Source organism: Ipomoea nil, unplaced genomic scaffold, assembly GCF_001879475.1.
Source record: "Ipomoea nil cultivar Tokyo-kokei standard unplaced genomic scaffold, Asagao_1.1 scaffold0114, whole genome shotgun sequence".
Classification (NCBI taxonomy): Eukaryota; Viridiplantae; Streptophyta; class Magnoliopsida; order Solanales; family Convolvulaceae; genus Ipomoea; species Ipomoea nil.
The window spans coordinates 2,191,487-2,217,832 of record NW_017616542.1 but is presented as its reverse complement, the minus strand read 5'-3'; the positions used below and the strand labels follow the sequence as shown (position 1 = coordinate 2,217,832).

The following is a 26,346-nucleotide window of genomic DNA, read 5'->3' as shown; positions in this document are numbered from 1 at the left end:
TATCAGACATCACAACTACAAGCAGATCAAGCCCAACAGCAAATCAGTCCAAGCCCAGCCCAATGGAATAAATCTGTTTAGTCTGTTATTAGCAGCTGATGTTCAAGTTGTTATTTTTCAGTTAATCTGTTTTGTCCATAGAGTTAGCCCCAGCTTCTTCTCTCTCGTATAAAAGGTCTCTTCTCTGTAAGTTGGAAGATGATGAATAAAGCAGTTACCTTCTCTTTAAACTTCCATCTTCCCTCTCTCATTGAAGCTTCGCAACATGGTATCAGAGCTTTGCTAAGAAGACGAAGGAGCTCTCTTAGATAGTTCAATATGGCAGCGGCGTGGCCAACGATTGGAGAGAGGACTACTCCGATGAACACGACGGGAGCAGCTCCGGCAAATGGAGGTCCGGCACCTGTTCCGGGAAACCCGGCGATGGGAATTCCGTCCATCTCAGCGACTAGGTCAACTATTGCAGAGGTAATTTTTGATCCAGAGTCTCAGTCAAACCCTTTCTTTCTTCACCCCAATGAGAGCCCAGCCCTAGTGCTCGTCTCGACGCCATTGGATGGTTCAAATTACCATCCATGGGCGAGAGCCATGACGATGGCATTGTCATGCAAGAACAAACTCAAGTTTGTTGACGGCTCTATCCTCAAACCTCCCAAAGATGATCGGAAATTCGAGGTTTGGGGACGCTGCAATGACATGGTGGTTACTTGGATTGTCCGGTCGTTATCTCCTACGATTGGACGCAGTGTTCTATGGATTGACACTGCATATGGCATATGGAGAGACCTGAAACGTAGGTTCAGTCAACAAGACTTGTTTCGGATTGCCGAGATCAAGTGTGAAATCTACCAGACGAAACAGGGTGATGGTTCTTTGAATGAATATTTCACCCAGCAAAAATTGTTGTGGGATGAACTCCAAATACTCAGACCTACTGTTAGCTGTGAATGTACTTTGAGGTGTGAATGTGGTAGCAAAATCGATCAATTGAATGAGCAAGTAGAAAAGGATAAGCTCTCTATCTTCCTCATTGGTCTACACGATAGATACACTGGTGCAAGGAACCAGATTATGCTTATGAGACCTCTTCCAGATGTGTGTGATGCCTACTCCATGATAGCACAACAAGAGAGACAGTTCCATATTGGGAACACTGGTTTTAACAGCCAACTGCATCAAGTTGGTGAAAATGGGACTTCTGGCAGTGTGTTGATGTCCAGGGCAGCAGGTAGTTCCCAACAAAACTTCAAGAGATTCACAGGCAACAAGAAACCCACATGTACCTTCTGTGGGTACACTGGACACACAGAAGACAAGTGCTATAGGAAGCATGGTTTCCCACCTGGATGGAAATCAAAGCCAAGAAGCCAAGGTTCTGTTAATCAGGCTCAGGGACCATTGATAGTTCAACAGCAAGCTTCTGATGAGAATACTTCATTCACTCATAATGATTTCAAAAGATTTATGGAGTTTGTCCAAATCCATAAGTCATGTGGAGACAAAGGGGTTCTCAGTTCACCTCTGGATCAAGAAGCACAGGTGAACACCATATCTGCTAATATCATACCAAGAACTCAAACTGAAGGTACAAGCTCATCTCTCAATCTTGCAAATCACAAACAATATAAATGGATATTGGACAGTGGTGCTACCCACCATATTGTGTGCTGTATAAATTTACTGACTGATAAAAGGGAGGTTCATGATATACATGTCAGTTTGCCTAATGGACAGAAAGTTAGCATTACTTGTATTGGTTCTGTATATCTGTCCAAGGAATTTGTTCTGCATAATGTGTTATATGTCCCTGGATTTCAGTACAACTTAATATCTGTGGGAGCCTTTGTTAGGAGTTCCAGATGCACAATGAGTTTTCATACTAACCAATGTATGATACAGGGGACATTCATGGCAAGATGATTGGAATGGCTGAACTACAAGATGGGCTGTACCACTTAATTTTTCCTGTTGATTCTTTTGTAAATAGTGCAGTTTCAGATTTGAATAAGTGTACCTTGTGGCATGCTAGATTGGGACATGCCTCACACTCTAAGATTCAGTTACTACACAATGTAAACCCATCAATTCAAGTGAATAAAAGTTTGATTTGTGATTGTTGTCATCTTGCTAAACAGAAGAGACTTCCTTTCAAGCCCAGTAGTTCTGTCTCAACAACCTGTTTTGAGTTATTGCATATGGACATTTGGGGTCCATACAAGGTAGCATCTATCCATGGTCACCAATACTTTCTCACCATGGTGGATGATTACAGTAGAGCTGTGTGGGTGCATCTAATGAGAAAGAAATCTGAAGTCAGAAACTTAATCATTAGATTCTGCAGGATGGTCAAGAATCAGTTTCAAGTAACTGTTAAGAGTGTAAGGTCAGATAATGGGCTTGAGTTTGACATGAGTGATTTCTTTAGCCAAGAAGGGATCCTACATCAGACATCTTGTACATATACTCCACAGCAGAACAGTAGAGTGGAAAGAAAACATGGCCATCTCTTGTCCACTGCAAGAGCTCTCAAGTTCCAAGCACATTTACCAGAAGAGTTTTGGGGGGAGTGCATATTACATGCTGCCTACATCATAAATAGACTACCTTCTGCTGCCATCAATCAACAAATACCATATCAAGTTCTCCTTCAGAAAGTTCCACAGTATCAAGACTTAAGAGTTTTTGGTTGTCTAGCCTTTGCTGCTACACTAGGACCAAAATCCAAGTTTGATGCAAGGGCCAAGAAGTGTGTGTTTCTTGGATATGTTAATGGAACTAAAGGGTACAAATTATATGATCTAAGCACAAAGGAAGTCTTTCTTTCCAGAGATGTGGTCTTTTATGAGAATAATTTTCCTTTTCAACCTATTGTGCCCAAGAAACAAGCTCCTGAAGTTATTCTCCCAGCAGACACTTCAATGGGATTCTCTGACACTCCTTCCCAGAGAGCTAATGGTTGTCCTTCAACAGGTTCTCTTAATGATTGTCATAATGGTTCCCAGGATACTTTTAGCCCACAGAATGACTCTCATGACACTGATGACTCTCAGAATTATCCTAATGAAGCTTCTGAAAATTCAACTGAGCAGGTACACAACACCTCATCAGAACAGAATCAACAGCCTGTCATCAGAAAATCCAATAGACAGAAGTCCACTCCTGCTTACCTAAAAGACTATGTGTGTCATAGCTCTATAGTCAGATCTTCCCCACATGATCTCTCAAAGGTGGTAAACTACACTACACTCTCACCCTCATTCCACTCTTTTGTTATGAATCTCACATGTCACACAGAACCTAGAAGCTACAAGGAAGCAGTGAAGTATGAATGTTGGCAGAAAGCCATGAAGGAAGAAATTGATGCCTTAAAAGGCAATAACACTTGGGAGTTAGTAAATCTGCCACCATCCAAGAAGACAATTGGATGTAGATGGGTATACAAAATAAAACACAAGGCTGATGGTACAATTGAGAGGTATAAAGCAAGGCTTGTGGCCAAAGGTTACACCCAAGCCCTTGGAATTGACTACCTAGACACATTTAGCCCAGTGGCCAAGATGACCACCATCAGGACTCTTCTAGCAGTTGCAGCTGCAAAAGGATGGCATTTACATCAAATGGATGTGAACAATGCTTTTCTTCATGGGGTCTTAGAAGAGGAAGTATACATGGATCTTCCCCCTGGGTATGCAGAAGGAAGTAATGGCCAAGTTTGCAAATTAATCAAGTCTTTATATGGTTTAAAACAGGCAAGTAGGCAGTGGAATACCAAGTTGTGTGTTGCTTTGCAGAACATGGGGTTTAAGCAAACTGTTCCTGATAATTCCTTGTTTATTAAAGGAGAAGGAACATCATTCATGGCCCTACTAGTTTATGTAGATGATATAGTAGTGGCTAGTGTTGATTTGAAGTTGATTCAGCAGGTTAAAATGGAGCTTAATGATCAGTTTCAGATCAAGGATCTAGGTCCCTTGAAGTACTTCTTAGGACTAGAAGTAGCTAGACAAAAGAAGGGAATTGCTGTATCTCAAAGGAAATATGCCTTAGAATTATTGGATGAGGCAGGTTTCATGGATTCCAAACCAGTTTACAGTCCAACTGTCCCATCACACAAGTTGAGTAAAAAAGAAGGTGATCCTCTTGATGACAATGTTCTGTACAGAAGGCTTGTTGGAAAGTTACTATACTTAACCATTACAAGGCCTGATATAAGTTTTGCTACACAACAACTATCCCAATTTCTAGATAATCCTACACACCTACATCTACAAGCTGTACACAGAGTTCTTAGATACATTAAAAGTGCTCCAGGACAAGGTTTATTTTTCCCAACCAATTCTGATTTGCACCTAAAAGCTTTTTCAGACTCTGATTGGGGTGCTTGTGTGGATTCAAGAAAGTCTGTCACTGGCTTTTGCATATTCCTTGATCAAGCTTTGATATCATGGAAGTCAAAAAAGCAAGCTACAATATCAAGATCCTCCTCAGAAGCAGAATACAGAGCTTTGGCAGCAACAACATGTGAGGTTCAATGGCTGATCTATCTTCTAAATGAACTTGGAGTGCATCCCAAAGTACCTGCTGCCATCTACTGTGATAGTAAGTCTGCCATAGCAATCAGTGAGAATCCGGTTTTCCATGAAAGAACCAAACACATTGAGATAGATTGTCATCTAGTCAGGGAAAAACTCCACAATGGCACCATCAAGCTGTTTCATGTGGCCTCTGGAAGTCAGCTAGCAGATATCTTGACAAAAGCTCACTGTCCAGCCACCTTCTTCAGCTATGTTTCCAAGCTGGGATTGTTCAATCTATATAATCCAGCTTGCGGGGGGCTATCAGACATCACAACTACAAGCAGATCAAGCCCAACAGCAAATCAGTCCAAGCCCAGCCCAATGGAATAAATCTGTTTAGTCTGTTATTAGCAGCTGATGTTCAAGTTGTTATTTTTCAGTTAATCTGTTTTGTCCATAGAGTTAGCCCCAACTTCTTCTCTCTCGTATAAAAGGTCTCTTCTCTGTAAGTTGGAAGATGATGAATAAAGCAGTTACCTTCTCTTTAAACTTCCATCTTCCCTCTCTCATTGAAGCTTCGCAACAATGGATGTGTAGTTATGCAATTCTGAATGTATAGTTATGAAGTTATCGATGTGTATTTATGCATGCAATTCTGAATGTATAGTTATGAAGTTATAATTTCACATTCTGAATGTATAGTTATGAAGTTATGGATGTGTAGTTATGCAATTCTGAATGTATAGTTATGAAGTTATGGATGTGTAGTTATGCATGCAATTCTAAATGTATAGTTATGAAGTTATGGGTGTGTAGTTATGCATGCAATTCTGAATGTATAGTTATGAAGTTATGGATGTGTAGTTATGCATGCAATTCTGAATGTATAGTTATGAAGTTATGGATGTGTAGTTATGCAATTCTGAATGTATAGTTATGAAGTTGTGGATGTGTAGTTATGCAATTCTGAATGTATAGTTATGAAGTTATGGATGTATAGTTCAAATTATGCACAACATAACGCCGTTAACGACAATCGAAACTGATTTTTTTTATTTTTTATTTTTTTTTAAGTTGGACGTCAAAACGACGTCGTTTTTGCAATCGTGCATGGTGCACACGGTTGCACAACATAACGCTCTATTGGGAAAGTATTGGTCTAAGAAGTTGAAGGGAGTGTGAAAGGAAGAAATATATTAACAAAGGTGAACTAACAAGCTAGGTTCAAACCCCCACCAAAAAAAAAAAAAAATAAAAAAAAAAAGCTAGGTTCAAACCCATGACCTCAGCCTAATAACACAAACAACACCAACCACCCAAGCCACTCAAGATATCATATATTAAAGAGTAAGACTTACCCATGTGAAGATCATTGGCATCCAAATAGTGAAGAGACACATGTATAACCAATAATGAAGGCAAGCTAGAGCCGTACATTTTTCAACCATCCGAAAGGTCTTCAACGCTATATTAGGAGCTTGATGTCTTCCTTTAGACATCATCCCTTGTTCACTAAATCCCCCCTGGTCCAGTGGTTTGTGATCCTAACATTCAACCCATACACCAGTGTCCACTATTTAGGCTATAGCTTGTATTATTTTATTTCTAGTCAACTATTTAGTTATAACTTGTATTATTTACTTATTCTTTGGGTCATTATCTCAGATTTTGTACATTCCATCGATTTATAGTGGACCCGATCCCGATAAAACCATTAAGTATAATTCTTTCCACATTAAAAAAAATGTTATTTTTCATTCTTAATTTATCACTTAATATTCATCACCTCATAACATAGTAATAAATTTTTGGCAAAATGACAGTTTTAGTCCATTAGTTATACCTAAATTATAAACTCAATTCATGAATTATTATAACCAGCTTGGTTGGCGTGAGTGGTCGTGCATACTCATCTCTTAAGAGAGGTCGAGAGTATGGCCAGCACTTTGCCCCTTAATTGGGCCGGCTGTAACAATCCAAAATTCAATTTTAAGAAATTTCAAAATAGCCATTTTCACTCAATTAAAAAAATTTTGCGATCAAGTGGTGTTTGAATAAAATTATTTTGGACACATTTTAAATTAATTCAACACCAAAACTTCTTTTATTCCACAATCCTAAATTTTCGGATACTTCGCTTACCAAGTTTTAAATTGAGAAACCAATCTGAGTGAGACCGGGAGAATTCAAAGAAGCTTTAAACAAGTGTTCATCTAGAAAACTTTTTGAGAAAATTCATTTTCAACCCCAAAGTATTTAAAATAGCACTTCTAGCCATGGTCCATAGAGTATGGTGAACCACACCACTCCAAGAACTTTGCCTAAGACATTTTCTAGCCAAGCCAATTTACCCTTTTGCACTCCTCCAATCATGAGCACTTCTCCTAGGGTTTTTGTGACACCCCAAAAATCCACATTCAATCCATGGATTAATTGAATAATTAATCCTATTTTATTTGAAGAATTAATTCCTAAAATCCTGATTTTTAATACTCAAGGACTAGTATTTGACTAGTCAACCTTAAAGTTGTGTTGTACCTTGAGCTTTGAGGGGAGTTCCCTTGTTCCTTACACTTTCTAAAGGTTAGTAAAGGTATCCTTGACTTTTCACCAAGAGTTAGTATTGTAACCTAACCTAGAAGACTTCTTCATTTCATTCCTTACATTTCCTAGAAATTAGCTCTACCTTCTCTCTAGAAAAGAAGTGTAGCTTATTCTCCAAGCTAAGTTGAGACCCTTGTCAAGATTCCAAGATTTGCTACCAAGATTCAACCTTTCACCTATTTGGGCATCTAGGAGGGTAAGATCTAAGTCCCTCTTGTGTTTTTGGTTCCATCTTAGTTGTCTTTTTATTAAAGGTAGGATCTTTATGATCTTTTGGTTTAATCTTGAAGTGGGTTTGGAAAGTAAGCCTTGTGGGGAGCTTGTTGTGGTGTAAAGTGAAGTCTTTTGGTCTACAAGAGGTAACTCATGCTCTACAAAACCTATTTTGCTTACCTATATGTGATTTCTTGGATTCTACTTGTGTTTTGCTATGAAATGTGAGGGTTTATGCATTTGTCTTGTGATATTGCATATCTAGAGCTTGTGTTTAGGGTTCCTTTGTGCCATTGCTTGGCATTTTCCATGATTCAAGTCATTTTGTTGTGTTGGGTGAGATTTGGTATGTTTTGGACTTGAATTTGTGTTTGGAGAAGAAAATCCCCGAAGGGATTTGTTGTGGAACAGGAGTGTTCCCGCGGGCGGAACGGCGGGCGGGGCACCACCCGCCGGCCTACCCGCGGGTACATAGCCCTGTGGGAATATGTTCCCGCGGGCGGAACCACGGGTGGGGCACTACCCGTGGGTCCACCCGCGGGGAACACTGTGGTGTTTGTTCGGGATTTGTTTCCCGTGATCCGTTTGACTCGGTATTTGATCTTTTGACTTCCCGATGTTCTTTTGTGGAACTATTTGTGTGTCTTCTTGATGTTTCGTATGTCTAGAACTATATGGTAGGATTCCATGTAGGTTTTGGTGTCTTGAATCATGCTAAGTGTTCAACATTGTGTTTCGTTGAACCGTGATGGGTCTTGTGTGTTCTTCGGAACTACCTTTGGTTTACCCGTTTGATAAGCATGCTAGTTCGGTGTTTAAATGCTAGCGTGTGTGTTGTTTGTACCTTCCGATTGGTTGATGATAACTTGTGTTATTCATCATTATTGTTATTGGGTTGTGACCCATTCCTTGATTGAGTATGGTTTCATATCTTCGTTGTGATCCGTTGATTGATTCTTGCTGTGGTGTGATGTGTGTGTGGCTTTACCTGGATTGCATGATTAGTGGTATGGGACACTAGTCACCAAGGTATTGCAGCGGTCATCGTGGTGGCCGTGACGTGATTATGGAGTTGTGGCCTTTGTGTAAGGTTCACGTTTTATGGGGGATAACATGTGTTATCCGGGCATGTGTGCATGTGTGTACGGTACCTTGTGTACTATGAATTGGTGATCTCGTTGGTGGTCGTTGGTGGGGGACGACGGTCCCAGGGGAATAAGGTTGGACTTGGCTGTACAGGGGTCTTGGAGGTAATGGTTGGAAGAAGGTATAAGGTTGGGGGTAGCCATAAGGTTAGAACAGGGCATAAGGAAGGCATATCAACTCGTGATGGGTGATGTTGCGAGGGCTTGTGTAGCCGGTGTTGTGTGTTCTTCTCTTGTGACGTGTGTAGTCACGGAGGCATGTGTTGCTTTGGCATGTGTTGCCATCGGTCTTGTCTTTATCCTTTGCGTTGTGGTTAACCTTTGTGGTTTGGGATGTGTTCCCGTGTTATCCTTGTGAGTGGTGAGTCTTGTGTTGACTGTTTCTTGGCTTTTGACTTATATACTTATGTATTCCGTTTCGAAAATGGTTTTACAACTTATATCTATCTATGTATGATATTTCACATGTATTGGTGGGTTACCAGCAATTATCGCTGACCGGGCGTCGTCCCAATGTTTATCTTTGTATCTTTCAGGTGATGTCTAGATGAGCGCGATGTCTAGTGGCCGGTAGCTTAGTACCTTTACCCTTGTTTTGTGGCCTGTATGCCAATGTAGTTTTAGACTGATGTCTTTGGGATAGATGTATACACTTGCAGATTGATCGCCGTAGCGTTTACCGTGTTTGGTAAACGTGGCGTAACACCCCGTTTGGATTTCTTTTATCCAGTTCTCGTTTTATCTTCTGCTGTGCTAGTTTTGTTGTTTGATCTGCATGTGTTAAGGCTTTTTATCTAGCTTGTTTGGGGGGTGTTACAGTTTTGGACCCTATAAAATACCTCTTTAGCTTCATTGTGTTTTCCTGATCTCTTCTTTATTTCCCCTCAAGCTCTTGGCTGCCAAAACAATAAGTATTAGCATTCATCTCCTCCATTCATTTTCCATACTAAGGTTCCCTTCTCTCTTAGCTTTCATTCTCTGAGGTTTGTTTAGGCTTGGCTTGTGTTGTTGTTTGAGGTGTCTAGGTGATGATAGAGTGGTGTATGAGAAGGGTGGATGCTGAGATTCACACAAGGAAGAAGAACAAGAAGAAGATGCAACAAAGGTATAACCCCAGGGGCTCCCTCTTTGATTTTGGCTCTGTGAATCCTATTTTATTGAGAAGAAATAAGTAGAAATGGTGGATTTTTATTGTGTTTGAGCTTGAAAGTGATCTAGTATTTGTCTTTGAAGTGTTGAGAATGTTTTGGATGTTTTGGACATGCTTGGAATGTGTTTTTGCAGATGAAAGATCTATCTGGTGCACACACAGTGTGCACCAGACCAGAGTAGCGGCCTAGCCGCGGCCCATCAGGAGGGCCGCCGGCTAGAGCCGGGGCCAACCGGGCCTAGGGCACGGCCCTAGGAGAGGGCCGTTTCCTAGGCCCGGCCATGTAACGGCCTTCATGGGGCGGCTCATGAGGAATCCCACCCCAGGTCCCTGAGTATTGTTCTAAGAAGATTCTGTGCAGTGGCCGGGCCCTTGTGGCTCAGCTACGTGTCGTTTCGGGCCAGGTGTCACGGGCCCTTGTGGCTCGGTACCTCGGGGCCGTCTCGACGCACGTTTTGGCTTTGATTTCGTTGAATTTGGATTAGAAATGAGCATGTTATGATGGATTTGGTGATGTTTTTGCTTCACAGTACTATTTGTTGAGTTCACTGTAAATGAGATTTGCCTTGTTTTATCTTACTGATGTTGTTGAGAAATGAATAGAAAAGCATGATCATTTTGAGAATTTGATTTATTAGAAAAGCATGACTAGAATGTGTTGTTTGATCAATGGGATTTGGAGTATATTTTGATGATAGAAATATATAGAGTTTGATATGTTGAAAACCGAGTATGATATTGTATCCTTGAGAATTTTATGGATTATATGTGACACCCCAAAATCCAAATCCAATTAAGGGATTAATTGAGTAATTAATCCTATTTCAATTTGTAATTTAATTCCTTAAATTCCTGAAATTTAATAGTTGGGGACTAGTAATTGACTAGTCAACCACCCCAAAGTCAAAGTTGTACCTTGAGCTTTGTAGGGAATTCCCTTGTTCCTTACACTTCCTTATGTTAGTAAGGGTATTCTTGACCTTTCACTTGTTGTTGGTAATGTAACTTAACCTAGTAAGACCACTTTCATTCTCTCCTTACACTTTTATAAAAATCTAGCTCCACCCTTCCTCTAAAAGGTGAGTAGCTTTTCTTCCAAGCCAAGTTGGAACCTTGCCAAAACTTCAAGAGGTTCTTCCAAGATTCAACCTTTCTTATATTTGGGCATCTAGGAGGATAATATCTAAGTTCATCTTGTGTTTTTGGTTTTATCTAATGTGTCTTTTCTTAAAGATAGGATCTTTATGATTGGTAGGGAATACCCCAACTGACACGCCTTCGTCTTTTGTTCTTGTTTATGCAGCTTGCAGGTCGGACTTTCTTAGAGGAACCTGGTCGTGCCCGACCGGTAAAACACCCGACCGGCGTCTTCAGTACCCGATTGATAGCCCTTAGGCGAGAGAGTCGAGATGAAGCACGTGGTAGCGCTAGGCATTGACAGGTAGGGCTTACGGGGAGAAGACACGTCATTGCTACGTGGGTGACATGCCAAACGACCGGACTTGTGTCTCCGGCCCAGCGGCTATAAATACCCGCGGTTGCAGCAGTGTGGGGGACTTTTGGACGATCGATAGGCTATTCTCAGAGCATCCCGACCGCAGTCAGTCGGCCCTCGAAATAGCCATTGTAGATTGTATTTAGGACCCTCACCTTGATCAATAAAGACTTTTACTTGCTTTAAATTGGTCTTGTGTTATTTTATTTACCGCTTACGTGGGAATTAACACTATCATTTTGGCGCCGTCTGTGGGGACCCGTGCAAGTAAGCTAACGTTTGACGAGCACCGGTCTTATCTCTCATTATGTATCCATTCGCATACAACCTCCTCGACGACGATCAAGCGGATGCGGCCAGTTCATCCGATCATCAGCCGACTCAATACCAAGGTCAGACTATCGACCTCAATCTCAACCTCTCACCACCCCATCCAGCAGTTCAGTACCCGGCCGCCCAATAGCCGGTCAATTATATCCAACCGGGATATCCAACACCCGGTCAGCAGCCTCAATACCCCGGGCAATATCCCTACCCGGTTCCACCTCCACCATACGGATATTGGCCCGCTCAACCGATGTTCTACACACCACCGGCCGGTTATCCCCCCTACACGCCTGCGTACACGGCTCCAGCCGCCGCTCCTCCGATTTACCCGACTGCACAGGTAGAGCCGGAGCATCAGCCCACTTCCCGGGCTCGACGCTCGGCTCGTTCGTGGTTGGGGTCGCAGGGTGCCGAGGCCATGGAGGTACCACGACAGGCTCAACAGGCACAACCGGAAGCCCAAGCCCAAACAGAGGACCCTGAAGAAGTCAACCGGGCAGTAGCATTTGAGCGCCTCCGACCAGCAATGCAGCAGCGATTGGTTCCGTAGGACCCGAGCCGGCGCTCAGGAGATGTGCCGATGCAGGAGGCCAGCCAGGAGGCTTCATCCGGACATAGTGGGTCGAGATCGCATCGTCGACGACGCGCTCGGGAAACTACCCAGGCCTAGACGATCGAGCTGAACGAGACCCGATGACTGCTCCATAACCTCCAGGCAGAATTTGCTCGGTTTCGAAACGAGCACACAGCGAGGCCCCCGGTCGACCAGTCAGCCTCCTTATTGAGGACACCCTTCACGGCGGAGATTATGGCCCAGCCATACCTGCTCGATCTACAAGTCCCGGGGAATAAAGGTTACGATGGCCGTACGGACCCTGAGGTCCATGTCAATGACTACTACGGCAATATGATGATGATGGGCGTATCAGACGCCGTGATGTGTATGGCTTTCTACTCCACGCTTTCCGGTCGGGCGGCGGAGTGGTTCCGAACGTTGCAGCCGGGTTCTATTTCTGACTTCCCTACCTTGGCTATGAAGTTTGTGCGGAAGTTTATTACTTCCAAAATAGTGAGGAAGCCCTACATGTACTTGGAAAAGGCCGAGCAGCTTGAAGGGGAAAACTTGTCTGATTTCCTTGTCAAGTGGAAGGCCGCGGTCGGGGAAGTCGAACCGATGGATGACGCCACCGCCACCCATATGCTCCATATTTCTCTCCGGGCGGGTTATCTCTATCAGGATTTCATCTTCCATCCCCCGGCCACTTATGAAGAAGCCCTTCGAAGGGTGACGCATTACGCTAATGCCGGAGAAGCGAACGCCGTCAAAAGATCGCAGGAGGTCGGGACTTCATCCCGTAAACCAGCCGGCCGGGCGGAGCATCGGTCGGGTGATGACCATCCCCAATCCCGCACCAGGCCTGGCGAGTTTACGACCTTGAACCGATCAACGGCGGAAGCTATGCAGTACGCCCAATCTTGCAATCTTATCCGACTCCCCCATCCCGGACAAGACGGACCGGACAAATCTAAGCATTACGCTTATCACCGGTGTGCCGGGCATGACACTGAAGAGTGTACCCACTTACGCGAGCTATTGGAAGATTTGCTCAGTATCGGAAAACTGGACAAGTGTGTGGGGAAAAGAGAAGAAACGAAGAAGAATACCGATCGGAGAGATCATCGACGTTCACATCACCGCTCTGATCGCTCCGATCGTGCTGAACGCTTAGATCGGTCGGGTCATGACCACAGGGATGACCGCCGAGATGACCGCCGGGACCCCGACCCTCCATCTAGCAGCCGACCGGCAGGCAAGCCGACCATCCACGTCATTTTTGGTGGATTGGATGATGCTTCCCGACCGAGGGAGAACTACCTGGTCGCGATCGTAGACTCCCGTGATACCAAGAAAAGACAAAAGATGGAGCCCATAACCTTCACCTTGGAGGATCAGCCCAACAGTGGTGACCACGGCTTGGAAGCGCTCGTGGTTACGATCGATGTGAATGGGACCGATGTCCAGAGGGTTATGGTGGACACGGGGAGCAGTGTCAACGTCCTTTATTTGGATGTGTTTGAGAAACTTGGACTCAACAAGAGAGAGCTGATTCCGGTCGGTGTACCATTGTCGGGATTTACCGGGGCTCTTGTTCGCCCTGAAGGAAAGATCGTGATCCCGGTAGAGATCGGCACCCCGCTGAAATCTATCAAGACCGAGATGGAGTTTGTTGTGGTGAACTTGCACTGTGTCCAAAACATCATCTTGGGCCGACCAGCGATAATGAAGATCGGTGGGATAATTTCCATGCCCCACCTATGCATGAAATTCCCCACCCCCAATGGGGTCGGCATAGTTCGCGGAGATGTTCAATCCGCGCGGAAGTGTTACACCCGGGCTGTGAACAAGCGTGATACTGGCACCTCTTCCTGGGTGAACACGATCATCAAGGAAGCTACCAGCGACCGGAAGGAGCAACCCGAGCCTTCCGAGGAAATCGAAGAAGTTCCCCTGTCCGAGGACCGACCGGACAAGAAGATCAAGATTGGCCGGGCCCTTACCCCCGAGCTCCGAGCAGAAGTCTTGGCAATTCTCCGGGAGTTTGCTGATATCTTCGCGTGGGGGCCCGAAGACATGCCCAGGATCGACCGAACGGTAATTTGTCACAAGCTTGCCGTCGATCCCGCAGCCAAGCCGGTTGTTCAGAAGACTCGACATTTATCCTCCAATCGCCGCGAGTTCGTTAGAGAGGAGGTCAAGAAGATGGCGACGATCGAGCACATCCGACCGGTGATCTATCCCGAGTGGGTGGCAAATATTGTTCTTGTTCCTAAGCCCCTAGCTTGGAGGATGTGCATAGATTTCACCGACCTCAACAAGGCCTGTCCGCTCGACCCATATCCGCTCCCGAGCATTCATCAAATGGTCGACGAGACGGTCGGGGCTGAGTTGATGAGCTTCATGGATGCTTTCAAGGGATATCATCAAATAATGATGCACCATGAAGACGAGAGCAAGACAGCCTTCGTGACCCCGGACGGGCTGTATTGCTACCGAGTAATGCTGTTCGGCCTTCGCAACGCAGGAGCGACCTATCAGAGAATGGCCAATATGCTCTTCGCCGATCTGCTAGGCCGAATGATGGAAGCATACATTGACGATATGCTGGTCAAGAGTCGGGACCGATCCGACCACACTCGGGACCTCCGGGAATGCTTTCAGATCATGAGGAGGTATCAGCTGAGTTTGAACCCAACCAAATGTACATTTGCGGTTCAAACCGGGAAGTTCCTCGGCTACATGATGACCAGGAGGGGGATCGAGCCCAACCCGGCCAAGGTTAGAGCAATTCTGTACATGCAACCACCTACCACCGTTCGGGAGGTCCAGCAGTTAACTGGTCGGTTGGCAGCGTTAAGCTGATTTCTCTCCAAGGTAGCCGAGCGCTCTTTACCATTTTTCAAGGTATTGCGCAAGGTGAACGGTTTCGTCTGGGATGATGAGTGCCGAGCGGCTTTCGACGAGCTGAAGGAGTATCTTATGTCACCAATTGTGCTGTCGAAGCCAGAGCTCGGGGAAGAGCTAGACGTGTACCTCGCCGTATCCGATCGAGCAGTAAGCGTAGTATTGTGCCGAACCGATCCGGAAGGGGTCCAGCGACCGGTGTACTATGTAAGCCACGCGCTACACGGTCCCGAGCTCCGGTACTCTCGGCTAGAGAAGGTCGTCTATGCCTTGTATATCGCTGCGAAGAAGCTAGCTCCCTATTTTCAAGGAAGAGTCATTCGTGTGCTGACCGATCAGCCGATCAGCCCAGTCCTCCGTACCGCCTCATCATCTGGTCGCCTAGTCAAGTGGGCGTTAATGCTGACCCAATATGCGATCGAATACCGACCAAGACCAGCCATCAAAGGTCAAGCCCTTGCAGATTTCTTGGTCGAGTGCACCGCTTGAGATACCCGACCTCCAGAGGTTGAGGACCCCGAGGCAGAGTGGTGGTCGCTGGCAACAGATAGGTGAAGCAGCAAGAAAGGGGCAGGAGGAGGAGTGGTGGTTACAAGCCTGGAAGGATTCAAGGTTTATTTTGCTTTAATATATCAGTTCCACCCGACCAACAACGAAGCCGAGTACGAAGCCTTTGTCAATGGCTTGCAGTGTGCTTGGGACTTGGGGGCTGAATACATCCGGCCTCAAACAGATTCTGCGCTCGTGGTCGGACAGGTCCTGGGAGATTATGAAGTGAATGGTGAGCGATTACAAGTCTACCGGGACCTCACAATGGAAAAGCTCGCCTTGTTCCGGGGATACACCGTTCGACATGTACCCCGATTGGAGAATGCCGATGCGGACATTTTGTCCAAGTTGGCCCAAGACGCCCCGGAACATATGTCAAAGATCGCTCAGATTTTGGTGGTCCCGAGGTACAGCATCCATCGATTGCCGGTCGCACCTATCCAACCGGCGGAAGACAATTGGATCACCGATCTGATAGAATTCCTTGAGCACGGTCGGCTCCCAGACGACCCCCAGCATGCTCGGAAGGCCAAGCTCAGAGCTCCAAGGTTTTAGATCCTAGATGGTCGTCTATATAGACGATCGTATGGTGGACCTCTCATGCGCTGCTTGACCGCTTTTGAAGCTGATTTGGTGATGAAGGAATTGCATTCGGGCATCTGTTTATCGCATCAAGGAGGCCGTTCGTTGGCTCGTCGAATCATGTTGATCGGCTATTATTGGCCGTCTCTCCAGTTAGATTGTGAGAAGCTTGCCCGGGATTGTGAGACGTGTCAGTTATTCGCTCGGATGCCCGGACGACCGGCTACGTTCTATCAGCTGGTCACGACTGCAATTCCTTTTGCAAGTTGGGGGGTAGATATTTTGGATCCCTTTTCGCAACTGGCCGGTCGGAGAAAGTTTGTCATCGTCGCTATTGACTATTTCTCCAAGTGGATCGAGGCCGAGCCGTTAGCCACGATCACCTCCCAACAATGCGCCCGGTTCCTATGGCGCAATGTCATTTCCCGGTTTGGTGTGCCCGTGCATCTCATCAGCGACAATGGGCGCCAATTCGTGAGCCAGTATTTTCAGAACTTTCTTGACACGATCGGGACAACTCATATCCGGTCGTCGGTGGCCTACCCTAAGGGAAATAGACAGGCCGAGAACGCCAATTGGACAATCTTGGAAGGTCTGGAGAAGAAGCTACACTCGGCTGGTAGAAGTTGGGCCGAGGAGTTACCATATGTTCTATGGACTTATGGACGACCCCGAGGGAAGCAACTTTGGAGACACCATTTGCCCTTGTCTATGGGGCCGAAGCCCGACTCCCGATCGAGGCATGGATCCCGACCGCCAGAGAACGGACTTATAATGCAGAAGAGAACGAACATTCGATGGTCGTGGATCTCGATGGGGTCGAAGAAAAGAGAGAGCTAGCTACTCGGCGTATGGCCGAGTACCAGAAGCGAGTGAAGAGTTCAAAGGATGTCAGGGTCAACCCTCGGTAATTTCAGGTCGGGGACTATGTCCTACGCCGACGGGAAGCCAGTCAACCTTTGGAAGGATGAAAGCTAGCTCAAAACTGGGAGGGGCCATATGTCATCACCGCTGTAATACGGCCGGGAACCTACCGACTGGAGACGACGACCGGTAGGCAGATCGAGGGAACTTGGAATTCCGAGCACCTCGTCTTGTTTAGGCATTAGCCGTTTTTTGTAATTATTGACAAATTGGGGGCTCAACCTGTGAGTGGGTCCTGTTCGTCCTGTTTGTAAATTATTTGTTGTAAATATTTTTGACCGTCTGTGAACGGGAATTTTTAATGTAAATATGATCGGTGATTGCTCGACCATTTGCATACGGCGGCCCGATCGGTTTTTTAATTCTCTTACTATAATGTAGGTTGCTTTGAATTTGCTTCCACAACCAGTCGTGCTTGGGATCTACCCGATCGAGCCTCGGCAACAACAATGAAGACGGGCTTTTCGCCCAACCCAACACCTCTCCCTCGGTTCCAACCGATAGGGGTGTGCAACAAAATGGCTCTAATAGTCGTCAACCTAATTGGCTCTAATAGTCATCTAACGAATTGGCTCTAATAGCCGTTTATAACTTAGTCGGGCGAATTTATCGACCGGCTAATGCGCTCATCTTCGGCGGACACTCGGGTCACGCCACCAATTGGGAAAGCAAGAGCTACAGCAAAATTTTCCCGATTCGTCCAACTTCTTTCCATTGTTGCACTCACTCGTGCCTCAAGCGCACAACAATATGGGGGCTAGGATGAAGGAAGTGTAAGGCCAAGCAATCGGGAACAACCCGAGCAGCAAGGCCAAAATCTTTTTCGAATTGTCGACAAGGCCGTCTGGTCGGGATAATCCCAAACGGACAGGCCAAAGACTTCGACATTACGAACGGCCAAAAGACCATCGGTCGGGAAAGCACGACCAGGCCATTAGGCCGAAGGGTCGGGTAATGAACGGCCAGCATACAAACAGATAAAAGTAAAATGCATCTAAATAGAACGAGCGAGATAAGATGGACAAAAGATGATTTCATTAAATTGTTCAAAGGTGCCCGGTATAAAAGCGGGACCGTGCTCCCGATCAAGTACATCTACACAAAAGGGAAAAGAAAGCCTAGCTACTTCTTCGCGGCGGCGTCGCTTGGCTCGGCCACTTCATCTTTGGGGTCGAACGGCGGCGGGCCGGGGTCGGCAACTTCGGATGGAAGGGTCGTCAGGACCAGGTCGAGATCTTCGCCCTCAAGGGCCTCTCGCATGTAGGCCTGGGTTTTTTCACACATCTTCCGCTGGACAGACTTGAATCCCCAGCGGCCGAACGTCCAAATCAAGGCCTCCCCGACCTTGGTTTTCCGGACCTCCCGGAGGAACTTTGTCCCGGACGCATCGTCCCGGAAAAGGAACTGCGCCAACTCTCCAAGGTTAGCCAGTCGGGTCTTCAGCATCGTCGACACCCCGAGAGCCTCCTTGGCCGCCTTTTCGGCCACTTCCTGAGCTCCCTTCGCAGCTCGGGCCGCTTTCTCGGCCGTGTCCCGTTCCTCCTTGACCTTCTTCTGCTCGGTCCGGAGGTCGGTGTTCTCCTTTTGTCGCTGCTCCCCGACGTTTTTTAGGGCGTCAGCTTAATTAGCCAGCAGTGCTCGGCGCTGGAGAAGCTGGGTCGCTCGAGAGATCTGCAAAACAAGCAAGACGCTCGGGATTAGCCCGAGCGGAGGAACTTGTATAAATACCTGAAATCGAAATGTCCTTACCTCGGCCAGGTCGTGGCCAATTTTCTCGGCCACTTGGGTCGGGGTGAGTTTGCTCAGATCCTCCTTGATCGGCCCGGCATTGCCGATCCGCGTAAGGACGGATGCGTCGCCCTTGAGGACCTTAGCTGGGGGGCCCGGGATGCGCTGCTCTCTTCGGCGCTTCAGTGCGCCGCTCTCTGCAACCCCCTTTTCGGACACATTCTCTTTGCCTTTGGGGGCAGTCACCCGGGTGACAAGAATGTCTGAGGCGTCGACCACATAGCCTTCGGCTGTGGTAACGGTTGCTGATGTGCCTTTTGGCCGGGCGGTCGGGATTTGTTTATCCCCGGCCGGCTTGCCCTTGATCTTTTTCTTCCCGAGCACGATCTTAGCTATGGGGGCTCGGGGTGCCTCATTTTCTTCGAATCCTGCCATTTTTGCAAACAAAAAGAAATTGGTTAGGTTAAGGTCGGAAAATGATCGGGGAGTTAGGGTCGGGGACGATCGGTTAGTGTTAGACCTTCATTCTCTGCCTCAGCCTGAACTGCCGCCTTCGCAATTGTTACGCCCGGCACGGGCAAGTATTTCTCCTCCAAGTAGTATCTTGGCGGTGGCAGTCGGGCTTCGTCGTAGCATTCCCTCGAGCGAAAGATCTTGTATTCGTGGATCTCGCTCGAGATCTTAGCGATGGCGTCCTGAAGAGCCTTTGTCTCGAATGGTACTACTTGCTTCCGGTAATGAGTGCTCCATACCCTTTCGACCGGGAGGATCCACGGGTCGTACTCGACCGAGAAGGTGCTGTTCTTCCAGCCTTTGTTGTTCCCGAGAAGACTCTCGATTGCACACATATCCGCCCGGGATTGTATCTGTGACACCCCAAAAATCCACATTCAATTCATGGATTAATTGAGTAATTATCCTATTTTATTTGAAGAATTAATTCCTAAAATCCTGATTTTTAATACTCGAGGACTAGTATTTGACTAGTCAACTTCAAAGCTATGTTGTACCTTGAGCTTTGAGGGGAGTTGCCTTGTTCCTTACACTTTCTAAAGGTTAGTAAGGGTATCCTTGACTTTTCACCAAGAGTTAGTATTGTAACCTAACCAAGAAGACTTCTTCATTTCATTCCTTACATTTCCTAGAAATTAGCTATACCTTCTCTCTAGAAAGGTGAGCAGCTTATTCTCCAAGCTAAGTTGAGACCCTTGTCAAGATTCCAAGATTTGCTACCAAGATTCAACCTTTCACCTATTTGGGCATCTAGATCTAAGTCCATCTTGTGTTTTTGGTTTCATCTTAGTTGTCTTTTTCTTAAAGGTAGGATTTTTATGATCTTTTGGTTTAATCTTGAAGTGGGTTTGGAAAGTAAGCCTTGTGGGGAGCTTGTTGCGGTGTAAAGTGAAGTCTTTTGTTCTACAAGAGGTAACCCATGCTCTACAAAACCTATTTTGCTTACCTATATGTGATTTCTTGGATTCTACTTGTGCTTTGCTATGAAATGTGAGGGTTTATGCATTTGTCTTGTGATATTGCATATCTAGAGCTTGTGTTTAGGGTTCCTTTGTGCCATTGCTTGGCATTTTCCATGATTCAAGTCATTTTGTAGTATTGGGTGAGATATGGCATGTTTTGGACTTGAATTTGTGTTTGGAGAAGAAAATCCCCGAAGGGATTTGTTGTGGTACAAGTGTGTACCTGCGGGCGAAACGGCGGGCGGGACACCACCCGCCGGTACATGGCCTTGTGGGAAGGTGGTCCCGCGGGCGGGACGACGGGTGGGGCACTACCCGAGGGTCCACCCGCGGGGAACACTGTGGTGTTTGTTCGGGATTTGTTCCCCGTGATCCGTTTGACTCGGTATTTGATCTTTTGACTTTCCGATGTTCTTTTGTGGAACTATTTGAGTGTCTTCTTGATGTTTCGTATGTCTAGAACTATATGGTAGGATTCCTTGTAAGTTTTGTTGTCTTGAGTCGTGCTAAGTGTTCAACATTGTGTTTCGTTGAACCGTGATGGGTCTTGTGAGTTCTTCCGAACTACCTTTGGTTTACCCGTTCGATAAGCATGCTAGTTCGGTGTTTAAATGCTAGCGTGTGTGTTGTTTGTACCTTCCGATTGGTTGATGATAACTTGTGTTATTCATCGTTATTGTTGTTGGGCTGTGACCCATTCCTTGATTGGGTATGGTTTCATATCTTCGTTGTGATCCGTTGATTGATTCTTGTTGTGGTGTGATGTGTGTGTGGCTTTACCTGGATTGCACGATTAGTGGTATGGGACACTAGTCACCAAGGTATTGCAGCGGTCCTCGTGGTGGCCGTGACGTGATTATGGAGTTGTGACCTTTGTGTAAGGTTCACATTTTATGGGGGATAACATGTGTTATCCGGGCATGTGTGCATGTGTGTACGGTACCTTGTGTACTATGAATTGGTGGTCTCGTTGGTGGTCGTTGGTGGGGGACGACGGTCCCGGGGGAATAAGGTTGGACTTGGTTGTACAGGGGTCCTGGAGGTAATGGTTTGAAGAAGATATAAGGTTGGGGGTAGCCATAAGGTTGGAACCGGGCATAAGGAAGGCATATCAACTCGTGATGGGTGATGTCACGAGGGCTTGTGTAGCCGTTGTTGTGAGTTCTCTTTCTTGTGACGTGTGTAGTCACAAAGGGCATGTGTTGCCATCGGTCTTGTCTTTATCCTTTATGTTGTGGTTATCCTTGTGGTCTTGGGATGTGTTCCCGTGTTATCTTTGAGAGTGATGAGTCTTGAGTTGGTGTTTACTCTTGGTTTTACACTTATATACTTATGTATTCTGTTTCGAAAATGGCTTTATAACTTATATCTATCTACGTATGATATTTCACATGTATTGGTGGGTTACCAGCATTATTCGCTGACCGGGCATCGTCCCATGTTTATCTTTGTGATCTTTCAGGTGATGTTTAGACGAGCGCGATGTCTAGTGCCTGGTAGTTTAGTGCCTTTCCCTTGTTTTTGGCCTGTGAGCCGATGTAGTGATAGACTTATGGATTTTGGGATAGTTGTGTACACAATGCAGATTTGACCGCCGTAGCTTTTATCATTGTTGGTAAACGTGGCATAACACCCCTGTTTGGATTTGCTTTTATCCAGTTACCTTTTTATCTTCCGCTGTGCTAGTGTTTTGTTGTGTTATCTGCATGTGTTAAGGCTGTTGTTTTAGCTTGTTTTAGAGGGGTGTTACAGTTGGTATCAGAGCCTAGGTTTTGAGCCTAGGAAGAGTTGAGTCTAGACTTTCTAAGTGGTTAAGTGTGTTTTGAGACCTCTATGCGACCTTAAGAAGCTAAGTGTTAGGCTTAGGACTCTAGGTTGCGCGGTGAGCTGTGTGTTGCTTTCTGTTCTTTGCTTGTTTGCTATATTTTCGTAATCGTGTTGTTGTTGTAAAAGTTTGCGATGCCTCCTCGTCCCCGAGCTTGCACCCCGGAGACCCCGACGAACGAGCAGCTCGCTCAGAATCTCCATCAGCTGACGCAGACGATGCAGACGCTCAGTGAAGCCTTGCTGAACAACAACCAAGCTGCGCCGCCTCCTCCACCTGCTGGGCACCGCGATATGGGTCGCTTGGTGTCGGGACATAGGCCGCCAACCTTCGCGGGTGAGGAAGACCCGGTGGTTTTGGAAGAATGGATGAGGGTGTTCGACAAGATCTTCACGGTTGTAGGTTGTCCCGATGAGAGAAGAGTAGAACTGGCAACGTTCTACTTTTGCCAAGAAGATGATCTGTGGTGGGTCCACGAAGGTCCGACCTTCCTTGAAGAGCCTGAGTTTGGTTGGTCCGCGCTTAAGGATAGGATGCGCGAGAGGTTCTACCCTGCGCATGTGCGAGCCGCCATGTTTGATGAGTTCCTTCACCTGCAGCAAGGATCTCTGTCTGTGGTTGAGTACCACAAGAAGTTCTTGGAGTTGGCGCGCTTTGCTCGGATGCTTGTGCCTACGGAGCTTGCTAAGGTTGAGAGATTCGTCGCCGGTCTGAATTATGAGGCACGAAAAGCGTTGACGGTGAGTAGGCCAAGTTCCCTTAAGGATGCGTATCTGAGTGCCGCGGATCTGTATCGTGTTCAGTAGCTTCAGAAAGGATCGTATGAGCTAGCTAGGAAGAGGGTTGAGAGCGGAGGTTCTTCCACCTTAAAGAATCCCCGACCGAGTTTCCAAGCCAAGACAGTGTCATCCTCATCTCAAGGACCTAACCGGATGGAGCAAGGGAATCAAGCTAAGTCGGTTGTTTGCCGAAGATGCGGGAAGGTGCACGCAGGCCAAGATTGTCATGGCCAAGTGCTTCGGTGTTTCCGATGTGGAGATCGTGGTCACAAGGTCGCGAAGTGCCCTCAGCTAGCCGGTTAGAGAGCGTTGCCGCCACCCCCGGGAGTCGGAGGAGCATCGGGAGGTAGTTCGGGTCGTGGAGCTGTTGAAGCTAGGCCACTAGGAAGGGTCTTTGTGATGGCGCGTTCACAGGCTGAGTCGGAGGGCTTGATGGAGGATGAGTTGGCAGGTAACCCCTTTCCTCTAGCCTATCCTTGTTTTTCCGAGATCATCGTGTTCGTTGTTGTCTTGAGTGTTATCTTGTGTTTCGTAGTTGTCTTTTGCTTGGCAATCCTTGGCATGTTTTTCCTTGATAGCAATTCTTTTGGGGCTTAGTGTAAACTCTTCTTGCTAAGTGATTTCTTTAGTTTGGTATATAAGCTTCGTTGCGAAGTTAGCAATCCATCCTTGTAATGTTTTGTGATTTGGGCCAATTCTACAATCTTTATACTTGGTTGTTCTTACAACAATTCCTTGTGACCTCCCTAAATTTTCCAAGTATTCTTTGAATTTGGAAATAGCAAAATTCATACCAAAAACCTTTCCTTGTGTAGCTTAAAAGCTAAGCCTAATGTTTAATTATAACCTTTGAGTTTCAAACCCAAGCTTAATCATTGTCAACCCAACCTCTAAACCACTTGAGCCAATTGTCTTTCTTGAAACTTATCCAATTTTAATCCCATCTAAACCACAAATTCCCACTTTACCCAAAATCCCCAAATTAAATCATCTTTTTCCCCAATTTCTCCCAAATCCCTAAAATCCCACATTCTCTTTTCTTCTTCTCTTCTCTACCCGTGAGATCACCTAAACCCCACCCCCAACCCGTAGCTTCACCGCCTCCACCACCTGCCCGTCGCCCCACTGTCGCCGAGCCACCGCCGAACCACCGCCGTCGTATTCGCCGGAGCCGCCGCCGCCGACCTGCTGTGCGTCGCGTCGCCGTGAGCAGCCGCGAGAGAGAGAGAGAGTTCGAGAGAGAGAGAGAGAGGCAGCGTGTGTGTGAAGAAGAAGTTGTAGGCTTTGTTTGTTGAGCTTTGGGTCATCTCTTGCCATGCCTAGAAGATCAAGTTTGGCTAGGAAAGCGGAATGGGTGGATGCCCATTACCTCGTTCTTGAAGGTAAAGCTTTTGATCCGGAATCTTTTCCTAATTCCTTGTTGGATATGCTTAGATTTCAAGGTTTGTTGGATGGGTTTCTCGCCATAAGGGCCGAGACTTACCCAAGTTTGGTTAAGGAATTCTATCGTCACATGGTTGTGACAAAGGAGATCACCTCTAAGGTGAGAGGTGTGAAGGTTGTGTTATCTGAAAAGAGGTTGGCTCAGTTGTTGAGTTTGTCTGCTACCGGAGTGGCTTAGTACAGTGGTCATTCTTGGATTAGTACGGATACCATGGGGTACCGGGACTATTTGAGTTATCTGTTGGGCCGTACGAGTGGTTTCACTCAAGCCTCAAGGCCAGAGAAAAAGTGGTTGTCTGCGGAACAGAGGATCTTGGTTATGTTGGTATCGGATTGTTTGTTGCCTAATAACAACAAAAACAGTTTGTTGGGAAAGTTGGAGTGCACCTTTGCCTTTTGCCTCAAGAACATGGTTAAGTTCAACTTGCCTGCTTTGATTTTGCAACACATGGTGTTTTGCCGGGATCACAATCGGAAGAGCTTACCATACGGGATGGTGTTGAGTTGGATCTTGGTTAGGAAGGGTGTTAGTGTGGACGGTTGCCTTCCGAAGGCCGTGGGAAAGATGGTGTTGGATGCCACCAATCTTCGGAGTTGTAATATGTTTCAGCTGAATGATGGTGATTACATCACGCTTGAGGAGGTTGCAAGAAAAGCACCTGATGAACGGGCGGAGTTAGCAGCGGAGCTTGGAATCCATGCCGGGAAGTTGAGCCTCGCAGTCCAGAGTTTGGGCGGTGACGAAGAAGTTGTGGAGGAAGCAGACCAAGAAGAAGAAGTGGGAGCACCAAAGGCCGCCGAAGCTGAAGAAAGTGATTTGGACAGTGAGGAAAACCGGAGGAGGAAAGAAGCTCGCACGAAGAGGGAGCATGACGTCATGGCGCATGAGGAGCGCGTTGTCACCTTGCTTCGTCAGCAGAACAGCATGATCGCAGAAGGCTTCGCGTTTATGAAGGCGCAGTTCGTCGCAGTGCATCAGAGGCTGGATCAGATTGAAGCCAGTTCGAGCCGCAGAGACGAAGAGGAGTCTGAGGAGGCTGAGGAGTCGGAGAGTGAGGAGTTCTAGCTTGTGTTGTGGTAATCCCGTTCGCCTTTTTCCCTGTTGTTTCCTTCTTAGCCGTTGTTAGTTTGGTGGTAGGTTGTTGCTTGCATTGTGTGCTTACTTGTTTTTGCTTGTTGCCTAGCTAGCTTGATAGTTGGTGTTTGGAGTTAGTTGCCTAGTTCTTGGTTGTTGTCTAGGAGTCGGTGGTTGTGTTGAGGCTAGAGTTCTTGATGCTCAATCTATCCGTTTGTTAAACTCTTGCCAATCCTTGAATTTAAAATGCCTTCTTTCTTGCTTTGGAATACTTCTTTTCTTTGGAATCCTTGTGAGTTCTTTTGGAGTCTTTGACCAAAAGAGTTTGTTCTTAAACCTCTTGTCACAATATTGTTTCTTTTCACCGTTTGCTTTTAATTCATCGTACCCAAGCTTCGCGGACGAAGCTTCTTTGAAGGAAGAGAGGATGTGACACCCCAAAAATCCACATTCAATCCATGGATTAATTGAGTAATTAATCTTATTTTATTTGAAGAATTAATTCCTAAAATCCTGATTTTTAATACTTGAGGACTAGTATTTGACTAGTCAACTTCAAAGCTATGTTGTACCTTAAGCTTTGAGGGGAGTTCCCTTTTTCCTTACACTTTCTAAAGGTTAGTAAGGGTATCCTTGACTTTTCACCAAGAGTTAGTATTGTAACCTAACCTAGAAGACTTCCTCATTTCATTCCTTACATTTCCTAGAAATTAGCTATACCTTCTCTCTAGAAAGGTGAGTAGCTTATTCTACAAGCTAAGTTGAGACCCTTGTCAAGATTCCAAGATTTGCTACCAAGATTCAACCTTTCACCTATTTGGGCATCTAGGAGGGTAAGATCTAAGTCCATCTTGTGTTTTTGGTTTCATCTTAGTTGTCTTTTTCTTAAAAGTAGGATCTTTATGATCTTTTGGTTTAATCTTGAAGTGGGTTTGGAAAGTAACCCTTGTGGGGAGCTTGTTGTGGTGTAAAGTGAAGTCTTTTGGTCTACAAGAGGTAACCCATGCTCTACAAAACCTATTTTGCTTACCTATATGTGATTTCTTGGATTC

At 46.1% G+C, this 26,346-nt stretch overlaps 2 protein-coding genes across 2 annotated transcripts; both read left to right on the top strand.

Annotated features, from left to right (window-relative positions):
* The first annotated feature begins 318 nt into the window (after positions 1–318).
* LOC109150247 lies at positions 319–1,920 on the top strand. Its single transcript, XM_019298181.1, has one exon. It carries the CDS (start codon positions 319–321, stop codon positions 1,918–1,920), a length of 1,602 nt encoding a protein of 533 aa, XP_019153726.1.
* Positions 1,921–12,259: 10,339 nt separating this feature from the next.
* LOC109150061 lies at positions 12,260–17,522 on the top strand. The gene is made up of 2 exons (XM_019298053.1): positions 12,260–12,790; positions 17,379–17,522. Exons 1-2 carry the CDS (start codon positions 12,260–12,262, stop codon positions 17,520–17,522), a joined length of 675 nt encoding a protein of 224 aa, XP_019153598.1.
* Positions 17,523–26,346: the final 8,824 nt, after the last annotated feature.